General features: G+C 39.5%; 1 protein-coding gene across 23 annotated transcripts in view; it reads right to left on the reverse strand.

Annotated features, from left to right (window-relative positions):
- TMEM232 (transmembrane protein 232) overlaps nt 1-20654 on the reverse strand; it is a 283645-nt gene that overhangs the window by 219852 nt on the left and 43139 nt on the right. For 22 of the 23 annotated variants that reach the window (XR_014058093.1, XM_081505367.1, XM_081505386.1 and 19 more), the window contains 3 exons: nt 18235-18334; nt 15843-15997; nt 8614-8768 (listed from right to left, as the gene is read on the reverse strand). Coding sequence is in view for 22 of the 23 variants with exons in the window: in XM_081505367.1 (XP_081361493.1) it covers nt 8614-8768; nt 15843-15997; nt 18235-18334 (410 nt within the window). In the remaining variant the exon portion in view is untranslated. The remainder of the gene's footprint in view (nt 1-8613; nt 8769-15842; nt 15998-18234; nt 18335-20654) is intronic. The other variant, XM_081505385.1, reaches the window with a different exon arrangement.

Below are 20654 nucleotides of genomic sequence, written 5' to 3' on the forward strand. Positions count from 1 at the left end.
ACTTATAAATCGAAGTTTGTTAAAAAATCAAAACTGAAAATTGATGTACATAGAAAATTTCCAAATTGATTTAGGTCAGACATTTAAATACAGCACTAGCTTTTTGTGAACCCATTGCAGTACACCAAGTCTCACTAACCAGTACACTGACTTACTTCCACAATGCCATGAAATTAAACATGTATAATTTATAAATATTATAAATGTCCATCTAAATATGTAAATAAAGAAACTGAGGCAGAAGTTTACTGGCTTGTCTAAAATAACATAGTCACTTGATTCATTTTACTTTCTAGCTTTTCTTTTTCAACTTTTTTTCTTCTGGTTTTAAATTTTTTATTGGAATATAGTTGATTTACAGTGTTGTGTTAGCTTTTAAAATTAATGTTTAACTACACAGAGTTAAATATGACCAGACCGGGACTGGACTTCAGTGAGTCTGATTCCAGTCCAGTTTTCCTTCTATGCTAATATAAATCAACTAACATATAATAACCAGAGACTTCATAAAAAGATACCCCTCTGAATACCAGCTTATAGAAAGGTTAGAAACATCAGCATTTGAATTTTTGCCTAGGTTCTCCTTATTCTTCTATGACCCAATTATTATTTTAAAGGATAGAATTTAAATGTTTCCATGTTGCAATCCTGAGAGTTACTTGAAACTTTCAATAGATATTTCAAAAAACACTGACGATGTCAAAAATCCACACAACTCTGAAGATGGAGAATGAAAAAGATGTCACTATCTTACAAGGAACTTCCTGTAAGATATAAAAACCATAACATTGATGGAGCTGGCATAAGAACATCAAGAAGGTGTAGCCACACACCGCTTCACGAAACTCAGCAGTCCTGATTCCCAAAAGTAAGTTAAAAGAAAAAAATTAAGGAAAAACATTGTCTCTACTGTCTATCATCCCCGGTGACATTTGCCTTTAACCCCCGTCACGTATATTGGAACACAAACCTCTTGTTTTAAAAATAACAAATGTGTATGATTTTGTCCTAGTTCTGAGATAAGTAAAATAGAAAATGGAAGAGGGAGGCCCTACCTGAGACAAGTGAAAAAAAAACATTACAGTGAGGGCTAAAGAGAATATCAGTCTGAATACTAAGGGATGATCATGCTTCTGAAAATGATTTCTTACAGGAGCCAGAAGACATTTTTACAAGACTCTTCAGGCATCTTTAATAAAGCCTAGGAAGAAACAACAATGAAAAGCCTTGATACAGAAGTGAAAGGCAGAAAGTTTAAAAAAAAGAGAGTGCCAAATATTAAAACTATAAAAATATAATTCAAATTCATAATGAAGGCAGTTAAGCACCCAAAAAAAAAAAGGCACTTAAAAGGGAGCAAACTTGAAAAATTCTTCAATAATTTAGAGGAAGACAACCCCTGGCAAATTGAGATGCATTAATATCGAATTCCTGTTGAAACAACCAGACATAAAGAAACAAAAATCGGTAGCGCTGCACACAGAACAGAGAGACGCGAAGAAGTGTAAAGCTATAAAGAAAATGTGACCCAAATGAAGGAGATTGTCTCCAATACCAAGAGGCCCAAAATTTGATTTCAAATGTAACGCTAGGCATATATGTGTGAAAGAAAAAGCCTAGGCAGAGAGAGGCAGGCGTTAGGAACACATGTGAAGATGAGTAACCAGTGGAAACCCTCCTGAAATGCAGACCAGTAGCCACAGCTTCACACAGCGAGGGCATCTCTCCAAGGAAAGCAGAGAATGTGCCCCAACAGCTTCCTAAGGTGCTCAGTGAGACTTCAGTGGAGGCATCCACCTCCTGGCTGCAAACCACAAAGATATTCCTAAAAGGTTCTGGATTGAAAATAAAACAGACAAAACAAAGGCAGGCAGACTGGCTTTGACCATCTCATCACAACGATAAGGTAGGAAACAACATAGCGACACTTAGACATTTCAAGAGGGGAATTAATAAAAAAAAAAAAAAAGAACTGTGAGCATAGTAACCTATTGCCACACAAAACGTACGCACACTTCTTAGGGGGAAAAATAGTGACAAACGTTGTATTCAGACAAGGGTGGAATGTAATCCAGGGCTCCCCTAGTGAACTAGGTCACCTATGTCCATACTTAGAACTTTACTCAAGCCAGCCAAGAAAGGAATAGCATTTAACAACTTAAGAATGGGAAATCCTAGTGTTAATTGACTGACAGTGAGTGGGAAGGACACATTTTAGTAAGTCAACATTATTTTATAAATAGGATCCAAAAATCAAATACATATACCACTCTTTGAGAAAAACAAACATTTTAAGTAATGATTTAACCATAATGTTATTGGACACTAAAGACCACATTAACGGGCTAAAGAGGTGAGCATTAGCACAAACAAACCAGTCTCATCTTCACCGCACAGGGAAAAGAGAGCAATCAGAATTTCTCTCCTGATTTTGACCACTTAGGAAAACTTGTTTAAAGAATACATTTCTCTTGCCAATGCCTGATTTCTGATACTCAGAAGAGATGAGCTACAGAAAGATCTGGTCTTTAGCCTGTCTGCTAAAAGGGTTCTTTCTTCTGAGCACAGAGCTTCATTCCTGGCACGCCGGGGAAGGAAGTCGGGGGAATGGAGGGATGGGGTGTCGACAGGCCATGACGGCTCTTTCATCTGAGCACCTAGGTGCTCCCTAATTGCCTGCTTCCATCCAGTCAGTCAGACACGTGGTCTGCCTGTGTGGCCAGTGGTAATTAATCCCAGTAGCAAGATCTTTCTTTCAGTCTTTGCATTTGCTGTTGTTTTCTTTCTTTTCTTTTTTTTTTATCAATCATTGCAAATTAAGAGACCCTGTTTGGAGCTGCCATGCCCGTGCCATGTAAAAACAGTCCTTATTAAACAATTTGAAGCTGGAGAATGGTATAATCATATTTATGCTGTAACCCTAGCAGCAGAGTACGATAGATTTCTGAAGAGAACACACGGACAAAGAGACCAGTTAATAAGCTACCAGAGTCATGACAACAAGGGCCTGAAGCCCGGTGTGACAGCGGCGGGGGAGAGGCAGGAAACAGCTCGGAAAGGGCGTCAGAGGACATGTGTCAGGCTTGGAGACAGAAATTCGGTAGGTAGGCATCTGGGAAAAAATTAATTCAGATCTGAACTAGCAGGAAATGAAGGATTACGGGGAGACTCAGTATAAAAAGTGTCTTCACATTACTTACCTTTCTTTGCGATGGCTGTTACCTCTGTTTGACATGAGCAGACTCTGTTCATGGGGGTTATGTGACTCAATCAAAATTAGACAGGTAGCCAGGGATTAAAACCCAGGCCTTACGATCTGAAGCTGAATGTTTCTCTCACTGTGCCATCAGGGAGCAAAGCACAAATTGTATATTTATCCTTGATACAGATAAATGTTTATATTTAGCTCAGAGGATTAAAGGATCTATAAGAAACCCAGGAAATGAACCAGAAGACTGAGGACCTACCCTGACATCTCAGCTCACGAAGAATGAAGAGGATTAGTGGTGAAAACTTGCATCTGGATGGTTCTGGTTAGACTGTCACATGACATTATGATTGCCAGGGTCCAGGGAGACAGACATGTGAGGGTCAGCAATGAGGCCAGAAGCAAAGGCCTTGCTGGGCAGTGCTTTCTTCGTTCGATTTATCTCGATGCAAACATGAACACTCCACGTCTGGAAAACACTGGCCGTGTCGGTGTAATTTTAAATTGTCAAGCTTTTTTGGAATATGTTCACGGTGCGATTAGATCAGCTATTTTGCTTTGGGAGATATAGTTTTATAGGTTACATCGCTCTTTTGAAATGCCATGCTGCATTTCTCAGCAGTCCTCATTGGCTAATAATTCAATTATAAACACAATTCATTATTTTCATGTTGGATGAGAAAGACTTTTGTGCTGGCTTGAGCTATCTCCCCAGAGCAAGTGGTGTGGTTCATAAAAGGCCAGACCACATTTGGGGCATTCAGAGTAAGGAGCATCACGCGGAGCTGACCCACATTACATGGAGCTCTGCCTTACAGCCGCTGACCTGCGGCACAAGGCGGCCAAACTTCCAACGTGAAAGCTGGCGGGGGGCATGGGGAGGCGCTCACGCGTTCCCGTTTTCGCTCCTTCTTCACCCTGCTTTGTAATCCCTTGTTCTTACCGCATTCCCTTTCCTCAGTTTCTCCCTGTCCCCCACTGATCAGAGGTCGCTCTTAATTCTGTGAGTCTCTCCTGGAGCCTTTTCATGCATCTCGGGACTGCTCTTTTCCAGCCTCTGCTGAAACCACTCATTTCTGTTTCTTTCCTTTTGTATGCTATGATCTTTATAAAGGGGGTTATAAGAAGTCAGGTGGGAACATATGTGATGAATTATCTGTTGATAGACAGCATCAGAAATGGGCAGATGAGAACCGCTCACTAGTATCAGCCTGAGCACTTTTGCCATTATTAATTAAGAAGTTTCTTTCAATCCATCAGTTAAATGGTCTCCCTCTGCATTTTAAATCTCTGATCATTTTTCTGTTGTGTGATACTGTACAGACATGCATGGAAAATGAAAGCGCTTGTGTTACTCCTTTTAACAGTCACTTGCCATTGAATTTCAGGCCCTAACCAAAGACATTCTCTATCAAGTGTCACAATGCTAAGGTCCCGCAAATCCTTAGTTCAGCTCAGTCATGTCTGACTCTTTGCGACCCCATGGACTGCAGCATGCCAGGCCTCCCTGTCCATCACCAACTCCCGGAGTTTACTCAAACTCACGTCCATCGAGTCGGTGATGCCATCCAACCATCTCATTCTCTGTCGTCCCCTTCCTAACAAAGTCTTAATTTACTATCAGGGTCTGAAGCCTCAGTATCTTTGCATAATCCTAAATATGTTTAGTCCGTTTTTAAAATTTTTCACATGTACCTAAACTTCGGAGTACACAAAATGAATAATAAAGTTTCTCCAGAAATGCAGAAGCATTTCTGGTTTGATTTTGGTGATTATATCACAGTTTGTTTGGTTTTGTCTGGAATTATAACTTCTTGAAAACTACATAGGTGGTCCACAAATAACTTAAATACTTTTAAAAGGAAAAATTTTTTTATATGTGGTATAATGTTATCATTATAATTAACAGAAAACATGCCTAATAATCAAATTGCTAACTTAAAAAGACAAAAATTTTTAATGTCAATCGGTTATTTTTGTTTATTAGAGACATCATTTAAAAAGAAAGATTAGATTCTTTTCTTAAAAAAACAGTAAATAGGACTTTCTTTGTCATGCAGTAGATAAGAATCCAGCTGCCAATGCAGAGAACACAGGTTAGGCCCCTGGTCTGGGAAGGTAACACCAGCCCCGGAGCGGCCGAGCTGGCACCACAGCTGCTAAGCCCACTTGCTGCAACTACTAGAGCCTCAAAATCCTCCAAGCCCGGCTTCAGCCGCACATGAACCAGGAAATTCCAGATGTTCAAACTAGATTTAGAAAAGGCAGAGGGACCAGAGATCAAATTGTCAACATCCGTTGGATCATTGAAAAAGCAAGAGAGTTCCAGAAAAATATCTACTTCTGCTTTACTGACTACACCAAAGCCTTTGACTGTGTGGATCACAGTAAACTATGGAAAATTCTTCAAGAGATAGGAATACCAGACCACCTGAACTGCCTCTTGAGAAACCTGTATGCAGGTCAAGAAGCAACAGTTAGAACTGGACATGGAACAACAGACTGGTTCCAAATAGAGAAAGGAGTACGTCAAGGCTGTATATTGTCACCCTGCTTATTTAACTTATATGCAGAGTATATCATGAGAAATGCTGGGCTGGAGGAAGCACAAGCTTGGATCAAGATTGCTGGGAGAAATATCAATAAACCCAGATATGCAGATGACATCATCCTTATAGCAGAAAGCAAAGAGGAACTGAAGAGTCTCTTGATGAAAGTGAAAGCGGAGAGTGAAAAAAGTTGGCTTAAAACTCAACATTCAAAAAACTAAGATCATGGCATCCAGTCCCATCACTTCATGGCAAATAAATGGGGAAACAATGGAAACAGTGGCAGACTTTATTTTGGGGGGCTCCAAAATCACTGCAGATGGTGACTGCAGTCATGAAATTAAAAGACACTTGCTCCTTGGAACCTAGACAGCATATTAAAAAGCTGAGACATAACTCTGCTGTCAAAGGTCCATCTAGTCAAAGCTATAGTTTTTCCAGTGGTCATGTATGGATATGAGAGTTGGACCAGAAAGAAAGCTGAGCAGCAAAGAATTGATGCTTTTGAACTGTGGTGTTGGAGAAGACTCTTGAGAGTCCCTTGGACTGCAAAGAGATCTAACCAGTCCATCCTAAAGGAAATCAGTTCTGAATATTCATTGGAAGGACTGATGCTGAAGCTAAGACTCCAATACTTTGGCCACCTGATACGAAGAACTGACTCATTGGAAAAGACCCTGATGCTGGGAAAGATTGAAGGCAGGGGGAGAAGGGGATGAGATGAGATGGTTGGATGGCATCACCAACTCAATGGACATGAGTCTGAGTAAACTCTGGGAGCTGGTGATGGACAGGGAGGCCTGGCGTGCTGTAGTCCATGGGGTCACAAAGAGTTGTACATGACTGAGGACTGCAGTGACCGAAGCCTGTGGCCCAGAGCCCACGGGCCACAGTAAGAGAAGCCATCACAGTGAGAAGCCCCAGCACAACTGGAGAGCGGTCCCCATTCTGCAACTAGAGAAAAGCCCCCATCGAAACAAAGATCCAGTGCAACCGAAAATAAAATTAACAAATAAATTAATTTTTTAGAAACAGTACATATGAGAAACACAAAACTATTTGGCAGTGCTCTGTTAAACAATTGCCTTTTCCGTTCCATCGCAGTCACTGCGTCTTGCTATTTTTCCAATGTACTCTTCCGCTCATTCAGCACTGTCTGATTGTCGCCTTTCCCTCCCACACTTGATCTCCACAATGTCCTCCCAGAAAAAGAAAAGTCAGGATTCGGTGACACTATGTCTCAAAACAGTCTCCTAAGTCAGGCAGCCAGAATGAAAGCAGGATGATACACTGAAAAGAATGCTATGCTGGACCCTGAAACCTGGTTCCAGTCACCACGAAGTCATGAACTTGGCCTTGGTTTCTTCATTTGTAAAGTAAGAATAATCGTGTATAATCCCCCAAACCCCTAAATTTATAAAATACTAAGTTTTAAAAAAAAATCTTAAAGAGAAATCCCCGAGGGCTTCCCTGATAGCTCAGTTGGTAAAGAATCCAACTGCAATGCAGGAGACCCTGGTTCTATTCCTGGGTCAGAAAGATGCGCTGGAGAATGGATAGGCTACCGAGTGCAGCATTCTCGGGCTTCCCTTGTGGCTCAGATGGTAAAGAATCTGCCTGCAGTGCGGGAGACCTGGGTTAGATCCCTGGGTTGGGAAGATCCCCTGGAGAAGGGAAAGGCTACCCGCTCCAGTATTCTGGCCTGGAGAATTCCATGGACTGCTTAGTCTATGTGGTCACAAAGAGTTGGACACAACTAAGCTACTTTCACTTTCAAAGACATATCACTGAAAAATTGAATTAATCAATTTGATATAATACAGTGAAAATGAAAATTGGTAAAAGAAATAATTCCTTGACTTTCAGAATTAGATTCTTAATCAGCCACTGCACTTACCTAAACATATTTATTTGGTAATTATTAGAATATTTAGAAAATAAACTTGACAATGTTATGCAATATTTACTTTTAAACTGAAATATAATTTATTTTTATATCAAGTTAGAGTTTTCCAAGACTCTAAAATAGGCTATTTCAAGGAAATTAGACAAGCTCTAAGCTATTCTCCAGAAATCTTTACTTGATCTAGAATCCCCAAAAACATCCAAATGAAACTGGGAGAACAGTTTTTGTCCATAAGAAATGGACAAAATTTGTACAAATTGGTTGATGCAGAGTGGGCTTGCCAGAGGCTCAAAAACTGTAATTAATTTTAAGAAAAATATATGAATTTGCAATTGGCTATAGCATGACATATTACTGATAGTTAGTAGTGGAAAAATAATTCAAATTCTCTGATCATCCTCAAATACTGAAAGAGATGTCCTCTGATCAATGTACTCAGAAATACTCCTTTAAAATTCTTCTTTCCTCAATTGAACTCATGCCCTCTTTCATAGTAATTTTTTTTTCCCTTTTCAAATTACCATATGTATAGGAGGAAACTAACACTTAACACTCATTTCTGTTATGCTTTACAAATAAGGCATAAGGAAACAAACAGAATCATAGTACATTCCTCCATGGATAATAATCTGCACTTCACTGTTGTTAAATAACTTGAAAAGTAAAAGATGCTTAAAAATGTGGAAATGAAGTTATCAATAACAAATTTCCTTCTATAAAGACAAATGGCAATACAAGTATGCTCATCTAGCCAAAAAAAGGTGAGAACAATTTATTGATGAAATGAACTAATACAAAATACAGAAACTGCCCTTGTCTTTGGAACTGAGATTATAAATTTTTTTCATAGTCAACTAAGGTGTGATTAACATTTAAGTACAAAGGTTATTTAACATTTAAACACAAAGGTTTCTCCATGAGTTACTCTGGATTTATAGGATCCCACTTACCAGGATTTCTTTTGAAGCTGTGTTTTATGAGAGATGAGATGTTCAAGCACCTTATTTAACTGGGGACTGTTCTTCTGAACACAGGTCCAGGCAGAAACACAGTGCCAGAGCAGGTGGCTAATTTCATATCCTTTCTGATTAAGTTGCAAATGTTCCTGGAAGTGAAATATTAAAATATGTCTGAGAAACAGTTCTTTGGCTTGAATAAACATGGAAATAAATTTTAAATACATTTTTCTACATCATGTTACACCAAGTGAAACAATTTACTCGAACACATTTTTATAAGAATATATAGCTGATCTGAGCTTTATATGTTTCTTTTCAATGGACCCCTTGCGTTCAATGACACCAGTTCCACAATATGACAAAAGCCCTGTATCTTCTAAGGGACAACTATTAGACACAATGTTGTTCCATCACTCAGTCATGTCCGACTGTGACCCCATGGACCGCAGCACGCCAGGCCTTCCTGCCCTTCACCATCTCCTGGAGCTTGCTGAAACTCAGGTCCATCGAGTCAGTGATGCCATCCAACCATCTCATCCTCCGTCGTCCCCTTCTCCTGCCCTCAATCTTTCCCAGCATCAGGGTCTTTTTCAGTGAGTCAGTTCTTCACATCAGGTGGCCAAAGTATTGGAGTTTCAGCTTCAGCATCAGTCCTTCCAATGAATATTCAGGCCTAATTTCCTTATTGACTGGTTGGATCTCCTTGAAGTCCAAGGGACTCTCAAGAGTCTTCTCCAACACCATAGTTCAATTGACATAGTTCAAGTTGACATAGTTCAAAAAGCATCAATTCTTAGGCGCTCAGCTTTCTTTATAGTCCAACTCTCACATCTATACGTGACCACTGGAAAAACCATAGCCTTGACTAGACAGACCTCTGTCAACAAAGTAATGTCTCTGCTTTTTAATATGCTGTCTAGTTTGGTCATAGCCTTTCTTCCAAGGAGCAAGTGTCTTTTAATTTCATGGCTGCAGTCACCATCTGCAGTGATTTTGGAGTCCCCCAAAATAAAGTTAGGCACTGTTTCCACTGTTTCCCCATCTATTTCCCATGAAGTAATGGGACTGGATGCCATGAACTTAGTTTTCTGAATGTTGAGTTTTAAGCCAACTTTTTCACTCTCCTCTTTCACTTTCATCGAAAGACTCTTTATTTCGTCTTTGCTTTCTGCCATAAGGGTGGTATCATCTGCATCTCTGAGGTTATTGATATTTCTCCTGGCAATCTTGATTCCAGCTTGTGCCTCATCCAGCCCCACATTTCACATGATGCACTCTGCATGTAAGTTAAATAAGCGCTCTGTGACAGGCTGAAGGGTGGGATGGGGAGGGAGACGGGAGAGAGGTCCAGGAGTGAGGGGACATGGGTGTACCTATGGCTGATTCTTGTTGATGTATGACAGAAAACCAAAAACTTCTGTAAAGTAATTACTCTTCAATTTAAAAATTTGTATATATACAAGTGTGTGCCACACTGGACAGTCTGTGTGCCCCAACAAAAGGAAGATCCCGAGGGCCACAACTAAGACCAGACTCAGCCAAATAAACAAATAAATAAACATTTTAATGTGTATTTTCACTCTAAGGACCAAAGTATTGCCTAGCTGGACATGGTCAATGTCTGCTAAGAAACTATTTTAAAAGCCTACAAAATCAGAATGCTAATGAGCTATTTGTTTTTTCTTAAAATGCTTCCTAACAGTTTCAAAGATTTAATTGATCTACTAATGTAATTGGCACAAAGAAACAGTTTTTAGACGTAGCACTCCTATTGAATTTTTGTCAACAGTAAAGATTCAAATGCACATCCTGTGATATGTACTCAAATCACTAATTTAGCTGATATTTTATTCTTTTATGCACCAAAAAAACACTTAAAGAGATTCCAAACAGTCTTATAATTCTCATTTACTATTTGAAATAACATCAAGACTACAACTTAAGTTTTCATATTGTGCAGTCATAAGAGAGAAGGCCAGAAGTTCATACATAAATTTTAAACGAAGACGTTTTGGTCTAGTCAACTGTACTGAAATTCTTTTCTCAAATCGCTCTAGAAGTCTCAGCCTGGACGCCTGACAACCCTCACATGGCAAACACTCTGAATACGTGTGTAGACAGATACATTTTGAAACTTGTGGATGGTTTGATGAATAAAAACAATCAATACTTTTTGTTTTTTTTCTTTTCAAATCATGTACATTGTGTGGCTACAGAGACTATTCAATTAGGTCAAAAATTCTCTTTAACAAATTTATGTACCATCACCAGGGGAAATTTGCAAAAGCTTTTGGTAAAGAAATGATCGAGATTTAGATCCTAAAGAAGATTTCAGCTTGATTTTCAATTTTATATGACACCATTTTTATTTATCACTATAAACGAAAAAAGAAGCCTCTGACTTCCGGAACTGAGCTGACATCAATATGACTACAAACTGGTCTGGTGCTCACAGCCAGGTCATTTTATTCTGCTGGATACAAACTCACAGAGTATCAACCTCAGACAACATTACTCTGAGAAATAAACAAAGCCACTTGATTTTTTTCTCAGCACAGGCAGAAAGTCCCTGTGCCCCCTACAAAACAGCCAACCAGAACTGCCCCCATTTCTGGCAGCATCAAATCTAAAGGGAACTCGTTTCTTAGTGCACCCCCAACCTGCCATACCTGGGAATTTTCCAGATAAGTGAGGCTTATCTCTTACCTTTATGTGTTATATCCTTCTATAATTCAAGCATTTACATGGAAATCTTGCTAAAGTTTCTTCCCTGCTTTTTACTTTTTGCAAAAGAAAAAATGTATTTGCCAAACTAGAATGAATTAATGTAATAATGATGATGATGTGGTTTAATACCATCATCATGTATATCAACAACGTAGTAGACGGAGAGGAAGCCATGCTCTGAGAGCCGTGGGTGGTGCAGAGTTCTTTGCTTTTACAGCAAATCTGTCCCACCCGAGGTGTGGTTGGCAGATAACTCCCATCTGCAAACAAACCGCTAACTAGACTACATTAATAAAAATGTGTATTTTAAAACATAAAATTTGGCTGTTGATTTTATTTTCAGTCCAATAAAAAATTAATGCCTATACATTTATTTCTTTTTCATTTTTGTAATTCATATTATTGCAGTTTTAAAAAGTATCCAGCACCGAGCACTGCATTAAACGGCTCCCAGAGAACTAGAGCTTATTCTCTTTTGGGGTCAGCGTGGCTTTACAGCCACTTCCTATGGTTCCTTCATTTCTCCCTGCCCTGCTGCCCAGCTTTGGGCTACGCTGGTTTGCAGACTAGCCCCCATACCCAAGGACAAGGGGAGGAATACCTGAGAGGGACGCCGGCCCCTCCAGGTGGGCAGGTGGCAGCAGGAATAAGTAGGGAAGCTTGTATAGGAGGCTTCCCTTAGGAGGCTGCGTAGATCTCCACACCTGCCGTCCAGAACCTTACAGGGAGGACTTCCCTGGGGGTTAAGAATCCACCTGGCAACGCAGGGAAGGCAGGTTCGATCCCTGGTCAGGGAACTAAGATACCACATGCCATGGAGCAACTAAGTCCCACGCTGCAAGCACTGAGCCCGCATCCCACAGCTAGAGGGCCCACGTGCGCTAACTCCTGACGCCTGTTCGCCCCAGAGCCCCTGCCACAGCCAGAGAGTCTGCGTCCTGCAGGGAAAGACCCCGCATACCACAACGCGGACCCAACTCAGCACAGATGTAAAGCCCAGCTGCCAAAGTGCTGCCAGTACGCTGCTGGCTGAGGATTCAGACAACCACATCAGCTTGGATTTTGTGCAAATCTGAGAAGCTCTGAGGGTCTGACCAGACTCTTTGATGACAAAAAGGAACTCTGAAGCTCGGGCTCCATTGTGACTGCTCCAAGACAGCTTTTGGAGTTTCATCATTGTTTTCATTCATTTGGGAGATGGTTGTCATTGCCATGAAAGGATCTCTCAATACAAATGTGTTACCTAAATAACAGGACGTGAATCATAGGGTAATGCTCCTAATTTTAAAGAACCGGTGTTTCAGTCTAACCCAATTCCTAGTAACCATTTATAATTACAGTACAACACAGAATGTTCCAAATTTAGATAATGCTTTTGGCTTACTGAGTACTTAAAGCACTGGAGGATGAGACTGCTAATACATTTGAATGTAAATCCCATACGTTTCCAAGGTTTTGGAAAACTATTTGTGTTTTAGGGTGGATGCACCTAGTTAGTAAATGGTCTACTGCATTTTAGTTGAATTTGAATCTACCTTCTCCAAAGAACCGTGTTATTATTATCATGTGACAACTGTGCTTAACAAATTCTGCTTTCCTGGTGAGCAAAGGACAGAGTGGAAAACTCAATCCAGTGTTCTGGCTCTGCAATCCACAGAGCCAATTAAAGTGTGCCATTTGTCAAAGGCAATGGAAACCCTGTGTCTGGATCAGCCTGAAAGAACATTAAAAGGAGAAACAGGTTCCAGCAGCAGGGGAAAGGAAATTTCCTATTTTTATAAAGAACCAACACCCATATCGTGAGTATCCTTATGCTTATATCCCACAGAATTCCTGCTTTAAGCGATTTTATAATAGCACTTTGAAAACAAATTTTTTCAACTCCAATGCTTATAAATATATTAAAAATAAAGTATTTTACAGTGGCCCAAAATATGCTGTCATGGGCCCTGTAGCATTACTGGAGGATAAGAGCTGTAGAAATAAATCCACAAATCCTCTGCTATAGCACATGAATAATAAAGAAGGGAGGCAGGATGAATACGGATGTTATCTTTTATATGCCCAGTTTTCTCCCTTCTTCTCCCCCTTTTTCCCCAGAAGTTGCGACAAATGGGTGTTGAGTGGGTAAATACTCTGCTGAAGCGGGGAGGCCGGGTTAAACTTACACTGGAGAAACGGCTGAAACTGGGCACCAGCGTTAAGGTGCGCCGACGACCACCGGGTCCGGTGAGCCAGCAACTCTCAGCAGTGCTGCGGCGACACTGCCTTCTATGTTCTTTACATTAGGAGGAAATGGGAGCAGAAAAGGAGGGCAATAAGTCTGATAGGATCAAACCTGTTATAATCTCTCCAGAGAATCTCATGCATACAGCGGAAATAGCATTTAAAAAGACTGAAACTATGCCCTCTGTTCTAAAAGGTGGAAGAGCGCAGAGGTTTAGAGACTTCTCCCATCGTAAGCAGATACATTCTTTCCATGTGCTGACATTCTTGCCCCCTTCAGTTCACCGAAAGCTGGATCTGAACTGTCTGAAATCAGGACGCTTCCATGTCCCTGTTGTGTGTGCCTGCCGAGACCGACGAAGCAGCCTGGTTTAAGGAAAAGCAGGACCAACACTGAAGTCGTGCACCTCTCAACTGTAACATTCAGGCTGTCAAGGTTTCACCGTCTCTTATTTGATTAAAGGAAAACACTCAAATCACCACCACAGTAAGTGAAGCACGATTAACTACATAATTAAGCACAATTATTATCAGCATAATCATGTCCTTAGATGAGAATTATGATATTTAACTGCCGAAGTGAGTTCCTAAGTATATTTTTCAATAACTAGTCTTTACATTTGCATGGCTCTTAATAATTTATGAGCACATGTTTTTTTTGCAGTCTTCACAGCAGCCCTGTAGATTAGTAAGGGCAAACATGTTGATGAAGATAGTATCTTTTTTAAAGGTAAACAGATGGGGATTTAGAAAGTTTAATGGACCTACTCTGGGCCACACAGTCAATTGGTAAGTAGGTCCTTCCTTTTCACAGTCAGTACTTTCTCTGTTGCTCAATATCTTAGGTTATATATTTAAATTATTAAAATATATTTTAAACTGTAAAACAAGCTCCTTTTATGCATGAAGCAAACTGTGTTCATTAGTAAGAATAACCAAATGGTTCAAAGGGCTTAGTGTATGTCATTGTTTATATAAATGGTCCTCCACCAAGTTATGAGCCAAAGAGGAAGCACTAACTCCTAGAAAGATCACAAATCGATGTGGTTGAATGTTCTTCCTTATACACTTAAATTTTAGGTAGTTTTAGAAAGGAACTAAAGGAAGCATGGGGAAACTATGAGGCAACTCACAAGCAAAACTATTTTTAAAAAGTTTTTTTTAATTTCCTTTGTTGTTCCAACTAGCATTATGTTAAATGTATTTTTCTCCTTTTTAAGAATTAGAGAAACAGAATTTCTATTTATAAATTATAAAATAGTAAGTATATATAGCAAAAAAAAATAAAATGATTAAAGAATCAACGTCTGAAGTATTCACTGCTTTCTTTTGGAATCTATGTGAGAAAGGGAAATAGAGGCATTGCCAGTCACAAAGACTGAAGTTTGTCTTTTGAAGTACATCAGTCTGTAAGGGGCAAGAACACTGGAGCTCTCTCTGCATAATACATAACTTATTACGTACCAAGGAATTGCATACAATTGGGACAGATAGTTTTTCTAATGTTGATCACTAATTTCTGAGTTGGAAATTAAAATTGTGTCATATACCAAGGATTATTTTAATTCCTCAATTTTGAGCCATTTAAAAAAATTCAGTTGGTTTTAATAGCATATTAAATGTTATTACACATGAATTATGGAGCATAAAAGTATTACACTTGCTTTCATTAATAGCCTGCACTTTACACATTTTCACTTTAAAAAAAAAGTAATATCATAAAATGTTCATTTAAAAGTCAATCTAAATTAAGTTGCAATTTTTAATTAACCAGCTCAGATGGACTCTCTAAGGAAGAAGGTACGAGGGCATCACTCCTTCCAAAGCAGCAGTGGGGGACCCTGGCGCCCCACCGCTGTCCTACTAACCGCTGTCTAGGAAACGTGCCTCAGGCTGCACGACTGCAGTGTCTGCGCTGTTCATTCCTCTCCCCAGCTAAGTTCATCTTCAGCCGTGTTAGTGAACTGTCAAGCAGTGATTTTTAATCATAGTAATGCGACCTGATTTGCCATGCACTGGGATATACTTGGGCTTCCCAGGTAGCGCTAGTGGTAGAGAACCTGCCTGCCAATGCAGGAGACGCAGGCAACGTGGGTTCGATCCCTGGCTTGGGAATATCGCCCAGAGGAGGGCATGGCAACTCCAGTATTCTTGCCTGGGGAATCCCATGGACAGAGGAGCCTGGTGGGCTATACGGCCTGTAGAGTTGCAGAAAGTTGGGCACGACTGAAGCAACTTAGCAGTTAGCACGCACGGGATATACTCACCATTCCAGAATCTGTATTCTTATCTTTCACAGGGCTAAAAATTGATTCAGAAGGGAGTTCTCTTTTACATATAATTTCCATGATTTTCAGAATGCACTGCACATTCGAAGAGATGTTTGGATACATGCAATATAATTCTTTGGAGCAAGAAAGTGCTAGCATAAGAAAAATAATTTGTGAGAAATATTTCATTAACATCTCGCACTGCTTTTCATTTGTCTTTTAGCTATTAAAATACAATGAAATTCAGTACTGAGAGGCTGAAACTGCTGTGTATTTCCCCAACTACTGAAGATTAACAATGCTATGTATGACCCCTAGTGGTATAATAGAAAACTACAAGGTAAATAATCCATACATAAGCGTTCATATAATTCAAAACAGCAATTACATAATGGTTGAATGCCCAATCAAGTATAGTTACTATACAACAATGCCTGGAAACTTCCAGCTGAAAATGAATCAAGTCAGAATATATACTCTTCATAATGGGTATTTTGAAATTGCAATCGATGTTATTGCTTTTAAACCAATATTCCAGTTTAATTCTTTTCAAGATGTTGTTGTTATTGACTTTAAAAGTATATAGTTAAATGACAGCAATGATTATGCCATTTCACATAAGACAATGTGGTGTTTAACAGAACTATCTTTGTGCTGTTCTTTTTATGAACTTTTAAACAACCTTTGAGTTTCAGTCCATCAACACAGTGGAAAAATTAGTAATAACCTCTCTTCCGTTGGATGGCTATACGGGTAGAGAGCAGTGACTCACAGCCTCAGGTAGGAACCCACCTGCTACTGATGATGAACACGTAGCCTAAGCAGGTCTCTACCAAACAGCACGTGATAAAAGGGGCGAACAGGGGGCTTTATCCTTATATGAAACGAAGATGGTGGTGTTCTTGAGATAGATCAACAATAACAAGCTAATGTAAGAACTTGAAGTTTCATATAAATAATTTTTCAAAATGTATTTGCCACAAATATCTGAATAGCTGCTGAATTACTACGCTGACCACTGTGAGGAGTTAAGAGATTTATAGAGTAATGAAGAAAACAAAGCAAGTGATAATAGACACGGATTGCTGCGCTGCCAACCTACAGCCATGCGTGTCTCGGTTTCAAAACTTGTGTCCAAACACTCCCACTGTTACTTTCTCCTCTCTTCTCTATGGACTTTCCCATCAAACCTTAACTCCCTTTCTTGTATCTTGAGTCTCTTGATTCCTTATCCTACAATATATTAATCTCCTCTGTTGACCTTGTATTTTCACCCAAACTACTGACACATTTCTTCTTTCACAGCTAAGCTTTTCAGAACAGCTCACCATCTTGTCGTTACACTTAAACTTCCCCTTCACTCTGTCTCCCTCCAGTCTGAACCGTGCTTCCCCTGGGGACTGCTCCCGAGAACAAAGACTTCCTGACTGTAGAAACGCATCACCACTTTCAGACCGCCTGTTGCTTAATACTTTTCTAGCTCTCGATAATGGTGATCTTGAATCTCTCCTCTTTTGATTTCTATATCACTCCCTCCTGTCTCTCTTAATTCTCCTCTCCTAGTTGACATCTGTTACTCCACTGATCTATTAACTGTTTACATGCCCCAAGACTTTATTCCTAGAATAAATGTCTCCCCACCACCACCTCCCATTCCCGGTTTATCTCATCCACATTAACAGTGATGACTGTTAAATGATCCATGTTAATACCTCTGAAATAAGTGATTCCCAGGTTTGATTTACTTCCCTAGTTTCAAACATGCTCCCACCTGGGTATATACACCTGAGTGACCTCCAAATTCAATATGTCCAGTGTTTCTCCAGAATCTTTTCAGGTCAGAGTACCATTATCTTGACCTTACTAGTCAATATGTAAAACCTGAGATTCATCCTAAATTGCTCACTTTTCCTTATACAGCTCAGATCCAAGTGATCACCAAGTTCAATTTTTCTTTATCTTCTAAATACTTTCCAAAATTATTTTCCTCTATCCGCGCCCGTTGTAGAAGCTCATACCTGTAACTTCTCTTGCCTGTTCTAACATCATAGCAAACAGACTCCTGTCCACCCTCTCCTTTCCCAGCCCGGCATCTACACCACCACTAGGGCTACCTGACGAAAATACGAACTTAACTGTTGAAATCCAGTTAGCCAGATGCTATTACAGACGAAAAAACGGAGTCACAGACAAGGTCAGACGCCTAATTAAGTAGGAAATTTAAACATAAAACCCGTGCAGTCTTGCCCAGAAGCTGTGCTCTTCAAAACTGCACCTATCACCATTCACAAAAAGTAAAATACAGCTTATACTCTTTAGAGTGATAGTCTGAGCTTCTCAAAATATAACATAAAACATTTATAAATATAGAAAATAAAAGACACTCTACCGTATAAATATGGTTGAAGCCTAAGTAAATGTTGTTTAAAATTTTCCAGGTGACCGTGAAGGAAATGTATAAAAAGTCGTAAGAAGACCAAATAGCCAATCTGTCAAAAAGAAAGAAAAAAGATTTTTGTGTTACATCAATAAATGTTTAAAAACCATAAGGAAAATAAACCATTTTATTATTACCATTGCCTTTGATGAAATAATTTCAAATTCATTTGAGATCATGTGCTTTTGAAATAACTTCAAAACATTCATATCAAGGTTGAAATACTGGCTCAGCAAAAAAAAAAAGTTTATAAATCACTTCTCCATTACATACAATGACCAATACCGAATGCTATTTTGTTCTACACCCTTTAGAACAGTATCTTTCAAATCGCAACTCATGCCCCTTAAGTGAGTCATGAAATCAATGAAAGGGGATTTTAAAATAAAAGAGAAAATACCATAGTACACTGCACAGTGCCTCGCTTCAGTTTATAAATGAATGTGTATTATGTGTGTGCTGGATTGTAAGTTTTGAGAAATATTCTGCCTGTGCATAGTGTGATTCCCTCATAAAATTACACACAAACATATACACACACACAGTGTCATTACTAAATGAACAATTTAGTATCTTTCTTCTGTGAAGTTTAAAATACATGCATAGCTAAAACTGTTTTACATAGACAACAGAATTGAAATATCTACAAAAAATATGTAAGATTTCATGAAAAGTAAGAAAAAAAACACAGACTATGGTAATAAATGGAATATAAATGCCTAAATTGTTAAATCATAAGATTATAGGAAAGGACCAAATAAAAACAATAACTACCCCTATATCACTATCAAGATCATATATCAAAGTCCTCTTTGTAACGATGCAGGGCATTATTAGATCTACATGTAAAAAAATAAAAGTAAGTTCAAAAGATGCTTCTAACAAGTCTCAGTGCTTCACACAAAATTATTAAGCAAATGGGTAGCATGATTGGATTTTGAAACCAGGATTGTGTGTATTGCATCAAAACACATAAACTTTCAATTACAGCAGTGATTTCCAAATATTTTTATCAAAAATTTCAATCATTAAAATAAATTTTGAGAATGTACCATGAATGTTTCTAAATGTATCCGTAACTTATAAACATGCACGATTTACAGTACATGTTCATAAATAAATAAAATATTTATGTCATGCCAAGGGGTCTCTTCCTGTAAACCACTCTGATATGGTACTGTGCTTATCCAAAAGACTGAAGGAAGTGGAAATCAACAGACCATTCAAAAGAATACTACAATAGTCTAAGCGAGAATATGAAAGTCAGAAATAATAAGTTCACCAGAAGAAGAAGAATCTAAGATTTTGAAGGGACCAGGGAAGGATACTGAAAACAATACTCTAAAAATTTAACATGGGTCAAAAGAGAAAAATACATGATCAACAAACATATCAGCTTGCATAACTGCTGTATACCAATTTGATCATGAGTTTCCCCTGATCCAAAAGCAAAACTTTATATGACCACACTTGGAAAATGGTTTTTAAAAGCTTTCATCTGCAACATTCTGAAAAGCTAGGCTTTTATTGGAAACCTGCCACCTCTTTATCTCTGAAGAACCCTGAAGTCCCTGTGCTCTTGTCCGCATGACTCCTCTGTGTCCACACTGGCTCTGCAGCTTGACAGCTTAAGCTTCGCCTCCTAGGGTACATTTCCGCCTGTCAGCTTCTCTCTCTGCCTGCCCATCTTGTCTTCCTTTACTCTTTAATCCTCTTTCCTTCTCTTTTCACCCCATATCTTCATTTCTCTGACTGTTATCTAATCGTGAAATAGAAATGGTATTCTGAATAATATTTATTATGTATTACATTTTAATAGTTGGTTATGTGTTTCATGTTCTTTATAGAAGCTTGAAGAACACTGTTCGTATTCCTTTCTAAAACATTTAAAACTGGACCTTCCTGGTGGTCCAGTGGTTAAGAATCCACTTGCCAACGCAGGGGACCCGGATTCAATCCCTGGTCTGGGAAGGTTCTGTGTGCTGCGGGGGCAACTAAGCCCAACCACCACAACTACTGAGCCCGCATGCCACGAGTACTGAGGCCACCGCCCCTGAGAGCCCACGCTCTGCAACGAGAGAAGCCCCCACAGTGAGAGGCCCGCCCGGCACAGCTAGCGAGCAGCCTCCTCTCAGCGCTCCCAGAGAAAGTCCGCGCAGCAGCGAAGACCCGGCGTCAAAGCGGAAGTGTCCGTTGCTCAGGTGTGACGACTCCTTGCAACCCCATGGACTGTAGCCCCTGCCAAGCTCCTCTGTCCATGGAATTCTCCAGGCCAGAATACTGGAGTGGGTAGCCTTTCCCTTCTCCAGGGGACCTTCCCAAGCCAGGGACTGAACCCAGGTCCCCCGCATTACAGGCGGATTCTTCACCAG

Source organism: Giraffa tippelskirchi, chromosome 6, assembly GCF_054371585.1.
Source record: "Giraffa tippelskirchi isolate mGirTip1 chromosome 6, T2T-mGirTip1v1.2.pri, whole genome shotgun sequence".
NCBI lineage: Eukaryota > Metazoa > Chordata > Mammalia > Artiodactyla > Giraffidae > Giraffa > Giraffa tippelskirchi.